Consider the following 17,379-nt stretch of genomic DNA (forward strand, 5'->3'; position numbering starts at 1 on the left):
ATACCTTCAGGTGTACAGGGTGGACATGGGTGGAGATCTCGTTAATGATAAATACCCTCAGGTGTGCAGAGTTTGGAGCTACCTAAAACCACCTGGATATGGGTGGAGATCTCGTTAATGATAAATACCCTCAGGTGTGCAGGGTCTGGAGAGACCCAAAACCACCTGGACATGGGTGGAGACCTTGATAATAGATAAACACCTTCAGGTGTGCAGGGTTTGGAGGGACCAAAACCACCTGGATATGGGTGGAGATCTCGTTAATAGATAAATACCCTCAGGTGTGCAGAATGTGGAGCTGTTCCAAAACCACCTGGACATGGGTGGAGACCTTGTTAATGGATAAATACCTTCAGGTGTGCAGGGTTTGGAGCTACCCCAAACCACCTGGACATGGGTGGAGACCTTGTTAATGATAAATACCCTCAGGTGTGCAGGGTTTGGAGCTACCCCAAACCACCTGGACATGGGTGGAGACCTCATTAATGGATAAATACCCTCAGGTGTGCAGGGTCTGGAGCTGTTCCAAAACCACCTGGACGTGGGTGGAGGTGGCTGTGCACAGTCAGAGCAGGTGAGCTGTGATTCCAGTCCAGAGGGCCTTTCCAGCCTCATCCTGGGAGTGAGGATGCCAAAGCAGCTCCAGTGCCCAGAGGGAGGAGGGGCTGCAGAGTTCCTGCCCCAGGTGCTGCCCTCCCTGCTTCAGGAGATCTGGGCAGCTGAAGTTGTCTGGCTAATATGGAATCGTGTCATAGCTTGTAGCTTAACAGTTTTTTATGCCACATAAATCAAGAGTGAGCGTTATCTCCATAAGAACTGGATGAAAATCATTAATAAATAATAATTAGCTGTTTCCTGAGCCTGCCATCTGGTAAGCATTTCTCCCAGCCAGCAGCTCCTGCTCCCTGCACTGCTCCAAACAGCAACAGGACGAACTCAGGCTCTTCTGCCTCCTCTGCCAGTCCCCTTGGGAAGGGCAGACCCCCAGGATGCTGCACCCTCCCCACCTGTGCAGGTCTTCACTGCCCTCCTGCTGATTCTGAGCCCTCAGTTTCTGAAAAACCAGCAAAGCCCACAAGTTCCTGAGCCCTGCCTTGCATCCTGCTCTGAGAAACACGTGGGCTCCAAGATAACCAAATTAATCATTCTAACCTGTAAGTGGCTGTCATTAGTATTATTATTTTCATCATATAAATTATCTTCCAGATTAGGTCATATGCATTTTGAGATCCTGTGGTTTCCTAGCAACTCCTCTCCCCATCTCCATGCAGACACAGTGTGCCGTTTGCTTTTCCTTTTTTAGCCTCCTGTGCAGGGGTTATTTCAGTAGCAGTGAGCTCAGGCCTGGCCCTGGTGACCTTTAGTCTGTCACATCTGGGGGAGAAGATGCAGGAGACACCCATCCCTCTCCCCAAAATGATGTTTGCAGCAGGGCCAGGGGACCCCAGGCTGCGCCTGCCACCTCAGCACCAGGAGCTCTGCAGGACAGGGGTGACAAAAACATCACATCTGGTCAAAACTGGCAGAATTTGGAAGATCTTAAACCCTTCTGTACTGTCAGGCTTGATCAAAGTGCCAGAGCCCCCAGAGCCACAGGACAGGTGCCCACAGGCCAGGCAGAGCCTGTGGCACCCAGCAGAGACTCTTCCAGAGAATTCACATCTGCACACCCACAGAAAAACCTGAGCTGTTGTTTTTAAGGTGTTTCTAGTCCAATGGAGGAAACTGTCTGGAGGGCCAAACCAATTTTAGGCACCAATTTTAATTAACTTCTCTAGCTGAGTTAATCAAGATATCTACCAAATTTAATCACGATGGGGACGGGAGCTGGGCGCTGAGACGATCCCAGCCCATCCTTTGTGCAGGAGAGCAGGATTAACTTCTGTCCTGCCCCACTGACATTTTTTAAAATAACAAGGTCTGTTCTAAGCTACAAAAGCTGTGGGGCTTAATTATTTAGATAGCAAGTGGCCCTGTTTCAAAAGGAAAAGGGAGCAGAGCTCAGAACCATCTCCACTCCACATGGAGTACAGCTATTAATATTTGATCCCCTGCTAGCCTGGAGGCAAAGGGAATAATGTTCATTACAACAGCCTGAGACTGAATCCACTTTAACAATTGACTGCACTGGAGATGAGGATGAACCGTCCCTGCTGCAGGGAGGTGAGCTGGGGCAGTTCCTCCAGCAAAGGAGCTGATGTTTTATCAGGCATGGAGAGAAATGGGAACCTTCAGTGGTACCATCAGAGCATCCCTGAAATCCAGCACTGCACCCACAGCCCACTCCTGGTTAGAGGAGGGAGATGCCTGTGGCATGCAAGAACAGACACACCGAGGTACATACTCGTGTTTGGAAGGAGCCATTCTGTGGCAGTGGAATCATCAGGGGCAGAGGGACAATTCCATGCCCCTGGAAATGGAAATATTGCCCAGTGCTTTGTCCCAGCTCTCTCCACTGCCCCCATCCCCTAGCAGCAGCCCCCATGGATCTGGTTCCAGGTCACAGCCCAAGGCCAGTCCTTTCCAGGGCCTGGAGCAGCCCAGCAGCTGGGAAAGGGTCAGAGTGGAGACCCAGGTTCAGTGGAAAGGGAAGATCCAGGTTCACTGAAAAGGGAAGATCCAGGTTCACTGAAAAGGGAAGATCCAGGTTCATTGAAAAGGTGAAGATCCAGGTTCATTGAAAAGGGAAGATCCAGGTTCATTGGAAAGGGAAGATCCAGGTTCATTGAAAAGGGAAGATCCAGGTTCACTGAAAAGGTGAAGATGCAGGTTCATTGAAAAGGGAAGATCCAGGTTGATTGAAAAGGTGAAGATCCAGGTTCATTGGAAAGGGAAGATCCAGGTTCATTGAAAAGGGAAGATCCAGGTTCATTGAAAAGGGATGATCCAGGTTCATTGAAAAGGGATGATCCAGGTTCATTGGAAAAGTGGAGATCCAGGTTCACTGAAAAGGTGAAGATCCAGGTTCATTGAAAAGGGATGATCCAGGTTCACTGAAAAGGTGAAGATCCAGGTTCATTGGAAAGGGAAGATCCAGGTTCATGGAAAAGGGAAGATCCAGGTTCACTGAAAAGGTGAAGATCCAGGTTCATTGAAAAGGTGAAGATCCAGGTTCATGGAAAAGGTGAAGATCCAGGTTCACTGAAAAGGTGAAGATCCAGGTTCATTGAAAAAGGGATGATCCAGGTTGATTGAAAAGGTGAAGATCCAGGTTCATTGAAAAGGTGAAGATCCAGGTTCATGGAAAAGGTGAAGATCCAGGTTCATTGAAAAGGTGAAGATCCAGGTTCATTGCTCACTGTGCTCTCAGCCCGTGCCTGGCCCCTGGCCCAGGCAGTTCCTTGGCCAGCACAGAGACCTCACTGATCCCACACTGATCAGGAGGCTCAGCATTAAAATGGGACAAGGAAATCTAGGTGAGGTACAGGAAACAAAGCCAATTTCAGGCGTCCCCATTTTGGGGGGTCAAAAGAAGACCTATTTCTCAGCCTGGTGGCAGTCTGTGTCACCCAGTTAAGGCTGCAGACTTTACCCCGTGGGTGTCTCTGCCTGAGACATTGTCTGCAGGGCCACAGGGTCTTGAGGTTAAACAAATACTTCAAATATTTCCAGCACTGAGGGCCAGAGTGGCTCACACCTGGACAGGGACAGAGCTCCTGAAATGGCTCCACTCTCTGGACCCACTGCAGATCTTTGCCTCCTGCCTTTCCTCTTCCTACAGCATTTACCCATTAGCACCTCTAATTAGAAGGGAAAATCACGAGCTCCATGTTATTTAAGGGATTATGCAGCATTTTAAACTACAGCACAATGTAATTATTTTTTAATAGCTGCAGCTATTTAATGTATTTACTTTTAATGGCGTTTGAGTCATAAATTAACAGTAGAAAAGAAAAAAGGCAAATCACCCGACGGAGAAGCAGGCAGCAATTGAAAAGAAAAACGAAAGTGCTAAAAGGAACTATCAAAAAGGAAGAGGTAGGGTCTTAGTTTTTCTTGTTGGCTTTATTCTGGACTGCTTTTATCACCTGTCTTGTCCCCCTGGAGGTGTGTATTTTTGGGCAGCTCTTTATCAGATGCCACAGCTGATGAAGCAGCAGTGCCACTGCAGGGCCCTCTGTCCCCGTGCTGCTGCAGCCCGAGCAGAGCAGGGACAAGGACAGAGCCGAGACACACGGAGGGGTTGGAGGGCCCAGGGTGGGGGGGAAGGTGAGAAATGGGGACACCTCACGTGCAGAGCCCTAACCCCACTGTCCCCAGCCCTAACCCCCTGTCCCTGCCCCCGTGTCCCTGTCCCTGCCCCGTGTCACTCTCTCTCTGTCCCCGTGTCCCCGCAGAAGGCGCGCCTGGCGCGGATCCGCGTGGCCAAGACGGGCAGCTCCAACGCCTACCTGCACAGCAAGCGCAACGGGCTGCTCAACGAGGCCCTGGAGCTCCCGGTGAGTGCCACCCCTCTGCTGCTGTCCCTGCTCCTGCTCCTGCCCCTGATCTGTCCCTGTCCCTGCTCCTGCCCCTGATCCTGTCCCTGTCCCGGCTCCCGCTCCTGTCCCTGATCCTGTCCCTGCTCCTGCCCCTGCTCCTGCTCCTGCTCCTGTCCCTGATCCTGTCCCTGTCCCTGTTCCTGCCCCTGTCCCTGCTTCTGTCCCTGTCCCTACTCCTGTCCCCAGAGCTGCTAGGGCTGGGCAGGCTCACACAGCCCTCATTATAATGCCCCCTGCCCTCCCTGTAATACCCCCTGCCCTCACTGTAATACCCCTGCCCTCATTATAAATACCCCCTGCCCTCCCTGTAAATACCCCTGCCCTCATTATAAATACCCCCTGCCCTCCCTGTAATACCCCCTGCCCTCCCTGTAAATACCCCCTGCCCTCCCTGTAAATACCCCTGCCCTCCCTGTAAATACCCCCTGCCCTCCCTTGGCTCCTTGGGAGGCTGCTGTGCACTGCCTCATCTCCAGCTGGACAGGGAAATGTTCCCTGGCTCCTGGCTCAGGCTGCCTGCTGCTGGGGTTATTTTTAAAGGCCTCTGGAGGCCTCTGGCTGCTCAGGAGGAGGAAAGTTTAGAGTGCTCAGATTGCTCAGCAGAACCAGCAGACACGAGAGGAGGTTATTGCATTAAGCCTGATCAACACCAGGACAGGTATTAGCACATTCCATGGATTTCATTCCCAGCAAATCAGCCTGTGGTGCACGTGGGGAGCAGAGAGATGAGATGAAGAGTGCCTGAGCCCCAGAGCCACCCCAGACTTGTTTGTGCAGCCTCCCTCGGGATCCAAGGCTCAGTTTCACTCTCCCTGGGACACAGCCCTGCTTCTGTGCCCCGGGAGGAGCAGCAGAGCCGGGGCAGGAGCAGCACGAGTCCCCTGAGGAGCTGGGGGGGCTCCAGGGGTCCCCAGCCCGGCCCCCAGCACAGGGAAGGGAAGGGAAGGATTCAGCCAAGGACAGCAGCAGGAGGAGATCAGCTTCCAGCAGGCTCGTGCTCCACAAACGTGTGGATTTGTGGCATTTGCCATCTAGAGACGAAGCGCTCAGACTGTTTTCTTCCCATTTGGAGGTTTTTTTAGTGGGCTTTATGTCAAAAGTGCTCGAGGGATGGTGAGATCCTTCCCATGGAAGCAGCCTACATATCCTCTTAGCACTAATCTCCTTGTACAGCTGAAATTCCCTTTTAGCTGCAGTGCCAGGAGGTGAATGCCCCAGAACAGAAGGCTGGCAGCTCTGGTGCCGTTTCACAAGCCCCAGATAAGCACTGGGCAGGGCAGTCCAGCCCCTGGACCGGCTCACCAGGCCCACCGATGGAGCACCACCATCGAGGTGAAGTGGAAGAATTTTGGGTTTCAGAGCTGACACCACAGCGTGCTGCAGCCTCCCCCAGGCGCCCAGCAGCTCCCTGAACGTCTTCCAAGAGCTGAACGGTGGCTGGCATCAAAGCCCTGCCAAGCTGGCATCCCTGCTCCGAGAGCAAAGCTCTCTTCCCCAGCTCTCACTGCAGCCAAACTCCTCTGCTGCAGACCCAGATCCTGTTTGCCTGCAGCAGCCCCGGAGGCAGAGCCCAGGCCTGCAGGACCCCTGCCTCAGCCCTGCTCCCAAAATCCCAAATGCCCGGGGGCTGCCCTGCTCCTGGCCAGCAGCCCTGCACACCTGGGACGGCCTCGGGGAGGCAAAGGTGCCAGTCCTGAGCCCAGCTCCCCCCTGTCACTGCCAGGGCACAGCACAGGGACAGGCACAGGGACAGGCACAGGGACAGGGACAGGCACAGGGACAGGGACAGGGACAGGGACAGGGACAGGCACGGGGACAGGGACAGGGACAGGCACAGGGACAGGCAGGGGCACAGGGACAGGGACAGGGACAGGGACAGGGACAGGCACGGGGACAGGGACAGGGACAGGGACAGGCACAGGCACAGGCACAGGCACAGGCACAGGGACAGGGACAGGGACAGGGACAGGCACAGGGACAGGGACAGGGACAGGGACAGGCACGGGCACAGGGACAGGGACAGGGACAGGGACAGGGACAGGGACAGGCACAGGGACAGGGACAGGCACAGGCACAGGCAGGGGCAGAGGGACAGCAGGTGAATACCCTGGACATCCTGAGCCCCAAACACTGTCCCAGGAGAATACCCTGGACATCCTGAACCCCACACACTGCAGCAGCAGCAGGTGAATACCCTGGACATCCCGAACCCCACACTGCCTGTGCCCCTGCTGTGCCCCAGAGCTTGGGCAGGGTGCCAAGGCCAGGCCTGCCCGGGGCAGCAGGACAGCCTTGCCCTGCCCTCCCAGCCCCAGGGCAGAGACAGCAGGACAGCCTTGCTCTGCCCTCCCAGCCCCAGGGCAGGCTCAGCAGCCCCGCTGTCCTTGGGGAAGGGCAGCAGCACAGGCTCCTTTTTCTCTGCCCGCTGGTTCCTGAGCCTGACAGGGCAATTCAGCCCCTCCTGCATTTCCTGCCTTGCTGTGGAATACCCAGGAACACACAGGCTGGGAATCCACCTGGCTGGACAAGAGAAATCATTAAGGAAAAAACCTGAGGAGACCTCCTGAGAGCCAGGAGAAAAACCTGAGAGCTGGCAGCACTGAAATTGTCCTTACCCTGTGCCAGCCCCTGCTGGTTCTGGTTGTTCTCCTGGTTTTACACCTGTCGGGGTTCTGTTCCCTCCTCTTTCTGTGCCTGCTCAGGGATCCACCGAGGAGGAGCAGCACATGACTAAAGGCACCTCCTTAATCGAGAGCCAACACCACCATCTGCTGCACTGCCTGGAAAAAACAACCGTAAGTACCAGCACCCCTCCCGGGGCTCGGGGCAGACGGCACCGGGGGGCTCTGAGGGACCTGGCACATCCCCGGGGACATCCCCGAGGGGTTGCACCCCTCCTGGGCTCCCCCAGCACATCCCCCGGGGGTTGCACCCCTCCCGGGCTGCCCAGAACAGCCTGCAGTGGGTGAAAGGCGCTGTTCCCTCCTTGTCCGTGCCATGAGAACAGGAATTCCTGCGCAGAGGGACAAGGGTGGGATTGTCTGCTGCCCTCAGTCCCTCCCCTGCCAGGGCAGCAGCAGCTCCTCAGCTCTGGACACACAGAAATGCCAGCCAGGGCTTAGGGAGGTCTCAGAATGAGGAGTTTCATTTTCTCAGTGCTCCTGAGAGTCCCAAAGTGCATTTGCACACATGCCACCCCAGAGGGGCTGAGCAGCACCAAGGGACAGCTCTGCTGCCTCGGAGGAGGATGCTGCTGGGGACTCCCTTCCTCGGCCTGGCACCATGCCCAGGGCTGGAGAAGGAGCCTTTAGCCCTGGAGGTGGCTCAGGGAGGGTGAGCTCTGTCCCAGGGTTTAAAGGTTGCACACATCTTTTCTCATCTCTGGCAAGGGCAGGTGGTTTGTCCCACAGCCAGTTTTACAGCATGACTGCTCTGTTTGCATCCTGCAAGGTGTCGGGAGTGAGAGTTTTGTTTTGCATCAGTGACTGATTGTGCAGCAGAAGTCCTGGGGAACATTTCAGATATTCTGTGATACAGATGTTTTGCTTCCAGGTTTATAGAAAAGGTTCTGCAGTAAAGGAACACATTATCTACACCGTGATTCATTCTAGGCAGAATGGAGAGAGGTTAACACTTGAAATATTCATGCCTTTTTCTATCTGCATCCATCATCAAGTGTACTTTTGATTTCTGACTTGCAAGGGTTTCTTTTAGACAAATCACCTTCACTTCCATAGTTTGGCTTGTGCTGGAAAAGCAGCACTTGGGCCTCAGAGAGACACTGAGGAATTAACTGCAGTGAGCTGAGCCCAGGGGGCTCCGAGGGTCCCAGGGCAAGGGCAGGGAACGGATTCTTCCTGTATCAATGGCTCCTGAATTTGTTTTATACAGCTCATCCTTTATTTCAGTGTTACATTACCAGCAGATAGTTCACAGCCTGACTCTTCAGTTTAAAGCTGTCTGCTGAGCCCCTCGGAGCTGTGCCCCCCATTCCACAGCCCCAGCGTTCAGAGGTGGCTGGGGCAGGCAGAGCTGAGCCCTGCCTGCAGGCTCTGCCCTCCTGGAAGGGCTCAGAGACTCCGACCTGTGCAGGGCAGGTGAGCATCGCCCGCCAGCTGAGGGAACCCAGCGTGCCCTAATTAGTGCTGCGGTGCCCTAATTAGCGGGTGTGGTACCCTGGCTGTGTCAGCCCACCGCACTGACAAAGGCTGAGCACTCCCAGCTCGCAAACCTGCTCAGACAATGAGTCACAGGCACTGAAAGTGCTCCAAAATTCCTCTTTTTCAGCAAACAGCGGCAGTAACAGAGACGCTCGAATTTGGATTAAAACTCAGAAGGAGAATCTGCACAAAGGGGTTCTCCCTCGTGGTTTTCAGCCAGTTACTGCCATGCTGTAGCACCAAATCAGAGAGCAGGTTTGCATCCTGCTCTGGAATTACCCGGCCAGAAAGCTCAATGGGTTTGTGTGCGGATCCTGTACTCCATGTAATCTATTAAAACACCGTGCAACAGGAAATTTAAATTGCAGTAAAAGCATTTTTAAACACTGAAGAGTCATTTTGTGAGCAAGTGGCAGGAATGGAATGAGGAATGTACCATGGTTGCAAGCTTGTTTCAATGGGCAATTCACCCTTCCTGAGAGCAGGCAGAGGATTCTCAGAGTGCATTATTTATTGGCCTGGTCTCTGGGCTGTCAGTGGCAGCACTTCCAGCTGAGTGGCTGTGAATGGCCCCAGATCTGCTGTGTCAGATGACAAAGTGACCCTGGAGTGCTTGGAGCTGCCACCACAGAGATCACTTTGTCATATTCCCACAGCAGATGGGGTTGGCTCAAACAAAAGGAGGTTTTTCCCCTCCCATTCCAGCTCCCAGACTGTCTGGACATTCACATGCTGTATTTTCTCCAAGTGCTGAGTGCCTTGAGCCCAGCCCTTCAACCCAAACCCTTTTCTGTGCTTTCACAGAGTCTGATCAAAGCCCACAGTCCAGCGGTGGCACAACAGCAACACAATCCCAACCTGTGACCTGTGGGTCAGAGCTGAGACCTTGTTTGCCTTTGCCTCAAAGGATCAAAGCCAGAAAGTTGTTCTGGTTCTGCTCTGTTCCCACGAGCAGAGCACTCAAAAGCTGAATTGGCAGCAGGGTTCTGGTTGAGGGGCCTGAGAGAAGGTTCTGTTGCCCATTCAAACTTGAGCTGGAATGCTGAGGCCAGAGATGCAGTGCTGGGACTAACTTCTGGATGCTGGAATGGACAATGAACTGTGTTTTTATCTTCTGTTGGCATGTTGTCCCGTAGGGATTGTCCTATCTTGTGGATGATCCCCTGTTATCTGTGCGAACTTCCACCATCAAGGTATTTAATCTGTTTTCTCTGTGGTCTCTGTGACGTGTCTGGACAGTGTTTGCTTTCTTCTCCTGCTCCTGTCCTGGGGGCTTGTGCACGTGGCTCCCTTTGGCTTTCCAGTGCTCTTGTTCCCTGTGGCAGTTGTGACTGTCCCCGTGGGATCTGGTGGCTGCCTTCAGCATGGTTGCTTTTGTTTCCCATCTCTTCTGAAGCCTACAGGGACTGGATGAGGTCTGTTCACTCTACCTGGGTGTTCTTAGCCACACACGAGAGTTCTTTCTTTCAGGATTTCTTGTTCCTTACCACAAACGCTCCTTACAGATCCAGCCTTCTGAATTTCCTTCCCCTCTTCACTGCTGCGTTTGTTGCCCCAGCCCGTGCACCACAGGGATGCTTTGACCCCCCCAGCCAATCTAACATTAATTCTCTGGCCAGCGATCATCCAAACAAAATACAATCCTGCCCCCAGGCAGAAAGAAAAGGAGCATGAGCTCCTTTGGGGTTTCGTAGCCATGTGGCCTTCCAGACTTTTTGAGGCCATTCTGGAATGCAGCAGAAGATGAAGAGAAGTTCAAACCCCGCAGAGTGCCCGGGTCAGGCTGTGTGAGCAGCGATGGCCTCACGCCTTTCTCAGCGGCACAGCTCCCCTGGTTTCCCTGCGGGCAGGGCAGGGCCGGGCAGGGCAGGGCAGGGCAGGGCAGGGCAGGGCAGGGCAGGGCAGGGCAGGGCAGGGCAGGGTGGCCCCAGCGGGCAGATCCTTTCCTGGGGCAGTGCCCGTACAGCCCCGCAGGCACAGCGAGCATCTCCCGCAGGCCAGGGCTGCCACCCGCCGGCAGTGACGGCTCCGCTCTCCCCGCAGAACCACGAGTTCATCGACGAGCAGCTGTTCGAGCAGAACTGCATGGAGAGCTCGCTGCAGAACTACCCCTCGTCGCGGAGCCCCTCGCTGTCCAGCCAGGCGGGGCTGGGCGCGTCCTGCTGCTCGCGGCGCCACAAGAAGAGCGCGCACCTGCCCAACTGCAGCGTGCCCGCCACGCGGCTGCGGAGCATGCAGGAGCTGAGCACCATCCACATCCCGGGCAGCGAGCAGCCCTCGCTCACCGCCAGGTACCGGGGATGGCGGGGCTGGCAGGGCTGGCAGGGCTGCGGGGCATGCAGGAGCTGAGCACCATCCACATCCCGGGCAGCGAGCAGCCCTCGCTCACCGCCAGGTACCGGGCTGTGCCAGGGTAGGGCTGGTAGGGTGACAGGGCTGTACCCAGCTGTGCCCAGCTGCAGGGCTGGCAGGGCAGTGTCCAGCTGTGCCCAGCTGCGGGGCTGGCAGGGCTGTGCCCAGCTGCAGGGCTGTGCCCAGCTGTGCCCAGCTGCGGGGCTGGCAGGGCTGTCCCCAGCTGCAGGGCTGTGCCCAGCTGTGCCCAGCTGCGGGGCTGGCAGGGCTGTCCCCAGCTGCAGGGCTGGCAGGGCTGTGCCCAGGTGTGCCCAGCCGTGGGGCTGGCAGGGCTGTGCCCAGCTGCAGGGCTGTGCCCAGCTGTGCCCAGCTGCAGGGCTGGCAGGGCCGTCCCCAGCTGCAGGGCTGTGCCCAGCTGTGCCCAGCTGCGGGGCTGTTCTCCAGCCAGGGGCAGGGCCTGGTGGCAGCATGCTCGTCTCCCCCCAGTGATGACCCACGGGAGGTGGCTCCTGGCTGCCCTGGAAGGAGCAGGTTAAAGCTGCCCCAGAGCCCAGGGCAGCCTGGAAGGTGGATGGATGGCAGGAGAGGTTCTGCCCCAGAGGGTGGCAGGCACAGGACAGGCTCCCCAGGGAACGGGCACTTGGCAAAACCGAGGGCCAGCAGCATCTGGCAGCCAAAGCTCTGGGGGGCTGAGGTGGTCCCACAGGACACTGCACTGACTTTCATTGCCCAAAAGCCCAAATTGCCACTCTAAGCATCACTGGGAAGCAAATAAGAGGAATTTCACCATGGTGCCTTAGTAGCTGTGACCTAAAAAGCCATAAAGGACACAGGTAAAGTGTCCCTTAATAGAAAATGGCTAAAATTTCATTTTATACATAAATTGCTGAGAAAGAATCATTTATTCACCATATAATCCCTGCAAATATTAAATTACTTTCCAAATCCCCCTCAGCCCATTAAGTTTTTTGTGCACTAGGGCTGGTTTTGAATGTCCCATTCCTCTTCTCCCCACTCCTATCAAAGGGACGTACAAACCAAAACAAAGCTGCCTTTAGGGCAGCAAGTGATTACTTGGTGCCTGAAGGGCTTTTCAGAGCATGAATTATGAATGAGTAAGCACAAAACAAGTCTCCAGCTATTTCAGTTTCAATATGACAATGTTTTGAACCAGCACCTGAAGCAGTAATTCAGGGGAATGTCAACTGTTCTGGGTGCTAAATCAGACACCGGTGATATTTTAAATGTCAACACTTATTTCACTTGCTTACCAAACTGGGCAAGGATGGAGAGAGGAAAAAAAGCTTTTCAGTTATTTTTGGTGTGGAATGCAACCAGCTGGGTGTGCTGGTTACCACTGCCAGGAGCAACCGGGCCCTGGGGTGGGATCTGCTCCTGGATGTTTGGGGGATCAGAAACCATCCCCGGGTGAGTCACTCCGAGGGAGCAGCAGCAGCAGCAGCAGCCCCCGACTGGGAGCTTTCCATTCTGAAAGGACAGGCCTTGTGTGGAAAATGAACATGTTGGGCTGGTAATAGCAGACTCCTGTAGCTGTGCAGATGCACAGAAATCAACCTATCATTTTCCCCCTGTAATTAATTATAGGATGCAATTGATGCAGATCTAATAAGAATGCTCCCAGCTGTCACATCCTTGAAACTACTGCAGAGAGAAATAAAATAGAAAGGATCGAGGGATGGGGAATGTGAAAGAGGTATTTGAAATGCAAGAAAGATATCATTTTTCTCAGAAAGAACTACCTGTGCTCTGAAAAGATGCACTACAGGCCAGTGTATTCAGATGTCCTTTTCAATAAACTAGAATTATGCAAGAAGGAAATGGAAACAGAGCAATTTGCCCCGTGAGAAGCCGTCTCCTAACCAGGGGGAACATTACCGAGGCTGGGTGTAATCTGTGTAGACATAAATGGTGCCTCGCAGGAACAGGGGCACGTTTAAATGGAGCCTTTGAATATTTCAGCTGAATAAGATCCTGATTAAGAACCACAACCGTCCCCATCCTTTCTCCCGCCTCATTCTGAGAAACAAGCCAAGCACTAAATTTGTTTTCCAGTCGCTCCAGCCTCAACATGAAGTCGGACGACGGGCTGCGGCCGAACTGCAAAGCGGCGCAGATCACCACAGCCATCATCAGCATCCCCACGCCGCCGGCGCTGACGCCCGAGGGCGAGAGCAGACCCGGCCCGGGCAGCCCCGGGCCCGCCACGAACGCTCCCAACGTCGTCAAGGTCTCGGCCTTGTGAGCCCGGCCCGGGCCGGAGCCCCCCGGGCCCCGCGTCAGCCGGCACCGCGCCGGGCACCGCGCCGGGCACGACCGGGCACCGGGCAAGGGCTGCAGGAGGACCGGCAGAGGCGGCTGTGCCCGCCAGCTGTGCCCCGCCAGCTGTGCCCGCCAGCTGTGCCCCGCCAGCTGTGCCCCGCCAGCTGTGCCCCGCCAGCTGTGCCCGCCAGCTGTGCCCCGCCAGCTGTGCCCGGCCAGCTGTGCCCCGCCAGCTGTGCCCCGCCAGCTGTGCCCGCCAGCTGTGCCCCGCCAGCTGTGTCCCGCACGGCCCGGCAGCAGCGCACAGCTGGAGCGGAGCCGGCAGCGCCACTGCAGAGAGCGGAGTCTAACACTGTGTATCGCAGCACCTTTTTAAAGGTTTTTAATGGATAATATTTATTCACGAGGAAATGACTGAAAAGGTGAAAAACAATAGATTTTGTGATTTTTTTTTTCTTCATGGAGCAGGAGCAGAACCTTTAAACCAACCAAAATTTCACTGTTGTGTTTTTTTTTCTTTTATAGGAAAAGATTTAGACAAAAGAAGCCACCTGTCACAGCAGCCCCCTGCATGGCTGTGCGTGTGCGTGTGAGTGGGCAGAGGCACAGAGGGCACCAGGGAGGTGCCCAGCAGGAGCCCAGGGGTGCCAGCCCTGCACACACACCCCCACACACACACCTCCCTCCCTGGATGCCGTCCCCGATTTAGACTATTTTGTACCCGCCTTTCAGGTCAATACAGTGCAATTGCAAACTGTGTTTGTCTGCTAATTATTGTCTGTGGAAACATATTTGTGGAGAAAAACAAAAACAAGGACAAAAAAAAAAAAGAAGACAGGCTTTAGTAGAGTTTTAGTCCCACCTGGGTATCTGCTTTCTATTTTTGTTATCACTTACTTGTAAGAGTGTGACTAGACTACAGTTCTGTATTTTTAAAAAGGAAAAAAAAAAGGTAGGATTCTTTTTTAATACTGTGCACACAAACGGCAAAGAATGAAAGCACTGAACTCAGCTGCATCGAGCGATCCTGAGTCTAACAGAGGTTCCTTGTAATGTATGCCCATGATTTCACTTTTTACTTTTGGTTCCTATAGAGAAATTCCTTTGCTAGCACTGGACGTGTAACCCATTGTAAATAGTAGCCAAATAATGTCTGGATTTATACTTGATAATAATCAACCCCAGAGCCAAATATCTTGCATGGACAGAGAGGTGTTTGGCTTTTTCACAGTCTGAGGGCTCCAGTTGTCCCATCCATGGCTTCTGGGCTGCATCGAATTTGGGGATAGACAAGGTCAGCAATTTCAGTTCTCCAGGCCCAGCACAGGATCTGCCTGAGAAGGGGGAGCAGGACTGGAGCTTGGGAACCTTGCTAAGGTGTGGTACAGACAGCATTTTCTACTCACAGATCTACACTTAGTTTGGGAAAAGTCTAATCATGAACTAACAGCTAACCAAAACCTGAGAACACTGTGTGGTACCCCAGGTACCTCATCCTGGGCCTGAGCCGTGCTCAGTGCTGGCACCTCCTCTGACACCTTCCTAGGAAGGATTCCTCAGAGGAAATTCATGGCCTGAAACACAACTGGTCCCTCTTTCCTGCCACTCTGCCTTCCTGGGGTCCCCTTTCCCAGGGGCTCCAGGGAGGGCAGGGTGAGGAGCATCCCCTCCCTCCCCTGTCCCAGCCTGGCTGAGCCCCTGCTCGTGCACAAACCTCCCCACCCTGTCCCCAGCAGCCCCGAGGGAGCAGGGGAAGGTCCCAATCCCCTTCTGAGCAGGGATCTTACCAACTCAGAGTGGAAGGAAGGGCTCAAAGAGTGTTTGAGGCTGGCTCAGCAGAGGGATGATGGTTTTTTTAACATCTGTCATAACCTCTCCCGATGTAATATTTATCTGCACATATACACACACATATAGCTAATTACAGACACGTACATGTATAGATAATTAATGCTGATTACACATAGGAGCTGCACCCTGCTTTGGCAGCACTCCTGCTGCGCCTGAGCCATGGCTGCTGCATTAACTCACTTAGAATCCTCCTAACCCTCCTTAGATTCCTACAGCATCCCAGGAACCCCAGGGCTATGGCTGAGCCTCCAGTACTGCACCAGCTTCCAGTCACTTATTCCAGGGCTGCAATATGTTACCCAAAAGTATGTTTAGTCCTGTTTTAAAAGATTAAAATGCTCTGCCTTTTGCTGCTTCCTGTAGGAGGTTATACTGCAGTTAATCTTACCCTTACTGAGGCTTGTTTCGATGCTTTATTTTCATTTTTGCTTTATTTTCATTAACTGTCACCATCTGAGCACCCCTGCCCTTCTAGATCAGAGGCCTTGCTCTCCACCTCTTGCCACCTTTGCAGCCTCATCTCCACTGGCACAGAGTGAGGGTGAAATGCCCCGTGCTGACAGGGGACAGGAATAAAAATTACAAAGAGTCAGGGATTCCCCATGGATTCTTGGTGCTGCCTTTCTTATTCCTGATTGAGTGTGGAGTGCTGAACCAGGCCCTTCACATCTCTGCATCTGTAAATAGCCCTCGTGGCAGCCCAAAGCACTGCTGGGGCTTTTAATCACTGTCAGTCAAACCTTTTGGAAAAGGGAGTATAACACTCGAATTTAAGAGGTTAAAAAGAAGGAGGAAAACCAGTTCCAGGAGTTTCTGGCTGGCTGCTTGGGCTCTGATTGCCACGGCCTCTGTCTTCTTCCACAAAACAGGAGTTGTTATCCTTGCTGGGAACCACGGCTGTGCCTCTGCCATGAACAGGGCAGCTGCTGCCCACGCTGTCAGTTCCTCAGCACAGGCTCTCAGGGGATAAAAACACACAGAATCAAGGAAGTCTGAGCCTAGGGAAACAGGCTAAAAGTATTTTTAATGGAGGCATTGACTCCCTTTATCCTCTGAAGTCGCCCAAGTAAAGCGTCCAAAAGCACCTGGCACTGCCTTGTGGAAAACCTGGGTTTAGCCCAGGAGAGCACTGTGCACCTCTGGGGGCTGCAGGGACAGGGATCCACCCCTGGAAGGACAGGGATCCACCCCTGGACAGACAGGGATCCATCCCTGGAAGGACAGGGATCCACTCCTGGAAGGACAGGGATCCACCCCTGGAAGGACAGGGATCCACCCCTGGACAGACAGGGATCCATCCCTGGAAGGACAGGGATCCACCCCTGGACAGACAGGGATCCATCCCTGGAAGGACAGGGATCCACCCCTGTAGGGACAGGGACCCCAAAAACCCATCACCTGGCACTGCCCCCGGGCAGGGGCTGCTCCAGCCGGGCCCCTCTGCAGGGACAGCACCGGGAGCGGCACCGGGAGCGGCACCGGGAGCAGCACCAGGGACAGCACCGGGGCCAGCACCGGCAGCAGGGCAGGCTCCGAACAGCCCCGGGAGCCCCAGGACACCACCCGCGCTGTGCTGGCACTGCAGCTCCTTCCCCCTCCTCCCATTCGTTGAGACTTTTTATCGTTTTAGGGAAGCTCCTTTAAAAGAGGCAAAAGCGGATTCTTTGTACAAAAAGCAAGGAAGGGCATTATGTTTTCAGATTTTCCTAAAGCAATATAAAAATATCAAAGGAGCAACTCCTTTTTCTGAGCATTTCCTTTCCAAAGCTTTTTCTGAAGGAAAAAGATTTTCAGCGATTTTCAGCCTATGCTGTCAATAGATTTCCTCTGTTCTCACCTGGCATTGAGCTGCTAACAGGATTCACACCCAGCTGGCAGCAAATGATGAAAAATACTGTCACACATAGGCTTTGACTTCCACTGGCGCTTTCTAAAAGCCACCTTTTCCTTTCAGTTTCCTTAAAAGGACAACCTAAGTAACACACATGGCTTTAGTGCAGAATAAACCTCATGGATAATCCAAAATACATCTCTCTTTAATTGGCCAGGAAGACCAAATTTAATCAATGCCACTTGTTTAACCTAAACCTGTTGCTAATACTCCTGTACTGTAACCCAGCATTTGCCATTCCAGTCTAGAGAGCTCAAGGTGTGTGCATGAAAATCAGATTAATACCAGCAAAAGAATGCAAATTTCCTTTGAGAGTTTGCTTTTTGAAGTAAAGAGGTTGCAAACATTGCATCTTACATGTATT

General features: G+C 53.7%; 1 protein-coding gene across 2 annotated transcripts in view; it reads left to right on the forward strand.

The window, feature by feature from the left end:
- KCND3 (potassium voltage-gated channel subfamily D member 3) overlaps window positions 1–13,256 on the forward strand; it is a gene marked incomplete at both ends in the record, with an annotated part of 84,289 nt that extends 71,033 nt beyond the window's left edge. The window contains 5 exons of one of the 2 annotated variants that reach the window (XM_084220655.1): window positions 4,338–4,439; window positions 7,184–7,276; window positions 9,778–9,834; window positions 10,685–10,932; window positions 13,067–13,256. In XM_084220655.1, the coding sequence (XP_084076781.1) occupies window positions 4,338–4,439; window positions 7,184–7,276; window positions 9,778–9,834; window positions 10,685–10,932; window positions 13,067–13,256 (690 nt within the window). The remainder of the gene's footprint in view (window positions 1–4,337; window positions 4,440–7,183; window positions 7,277–9,777; window positions 9,835–10,684; window positions 10,933–13,066) is intronic. The other variant, XM_084220656.1, reaches the window with a different exon arrangement.
- Window positions 13,257–17,379: the final 4,123 nt, after the last annotated feature.

This window comes from Fringilla coelebs (genome assembly GCF_963513975.1).
Source record: "Fringilla coelebs genome assembly, chromosome: 23".
Classification (NCBI taxonomy): Eukaryota; Metazoa; Chordata; class Aves; order Passeriformes; family Fringillidae; genus Fringilla; species Fringilla coelebs.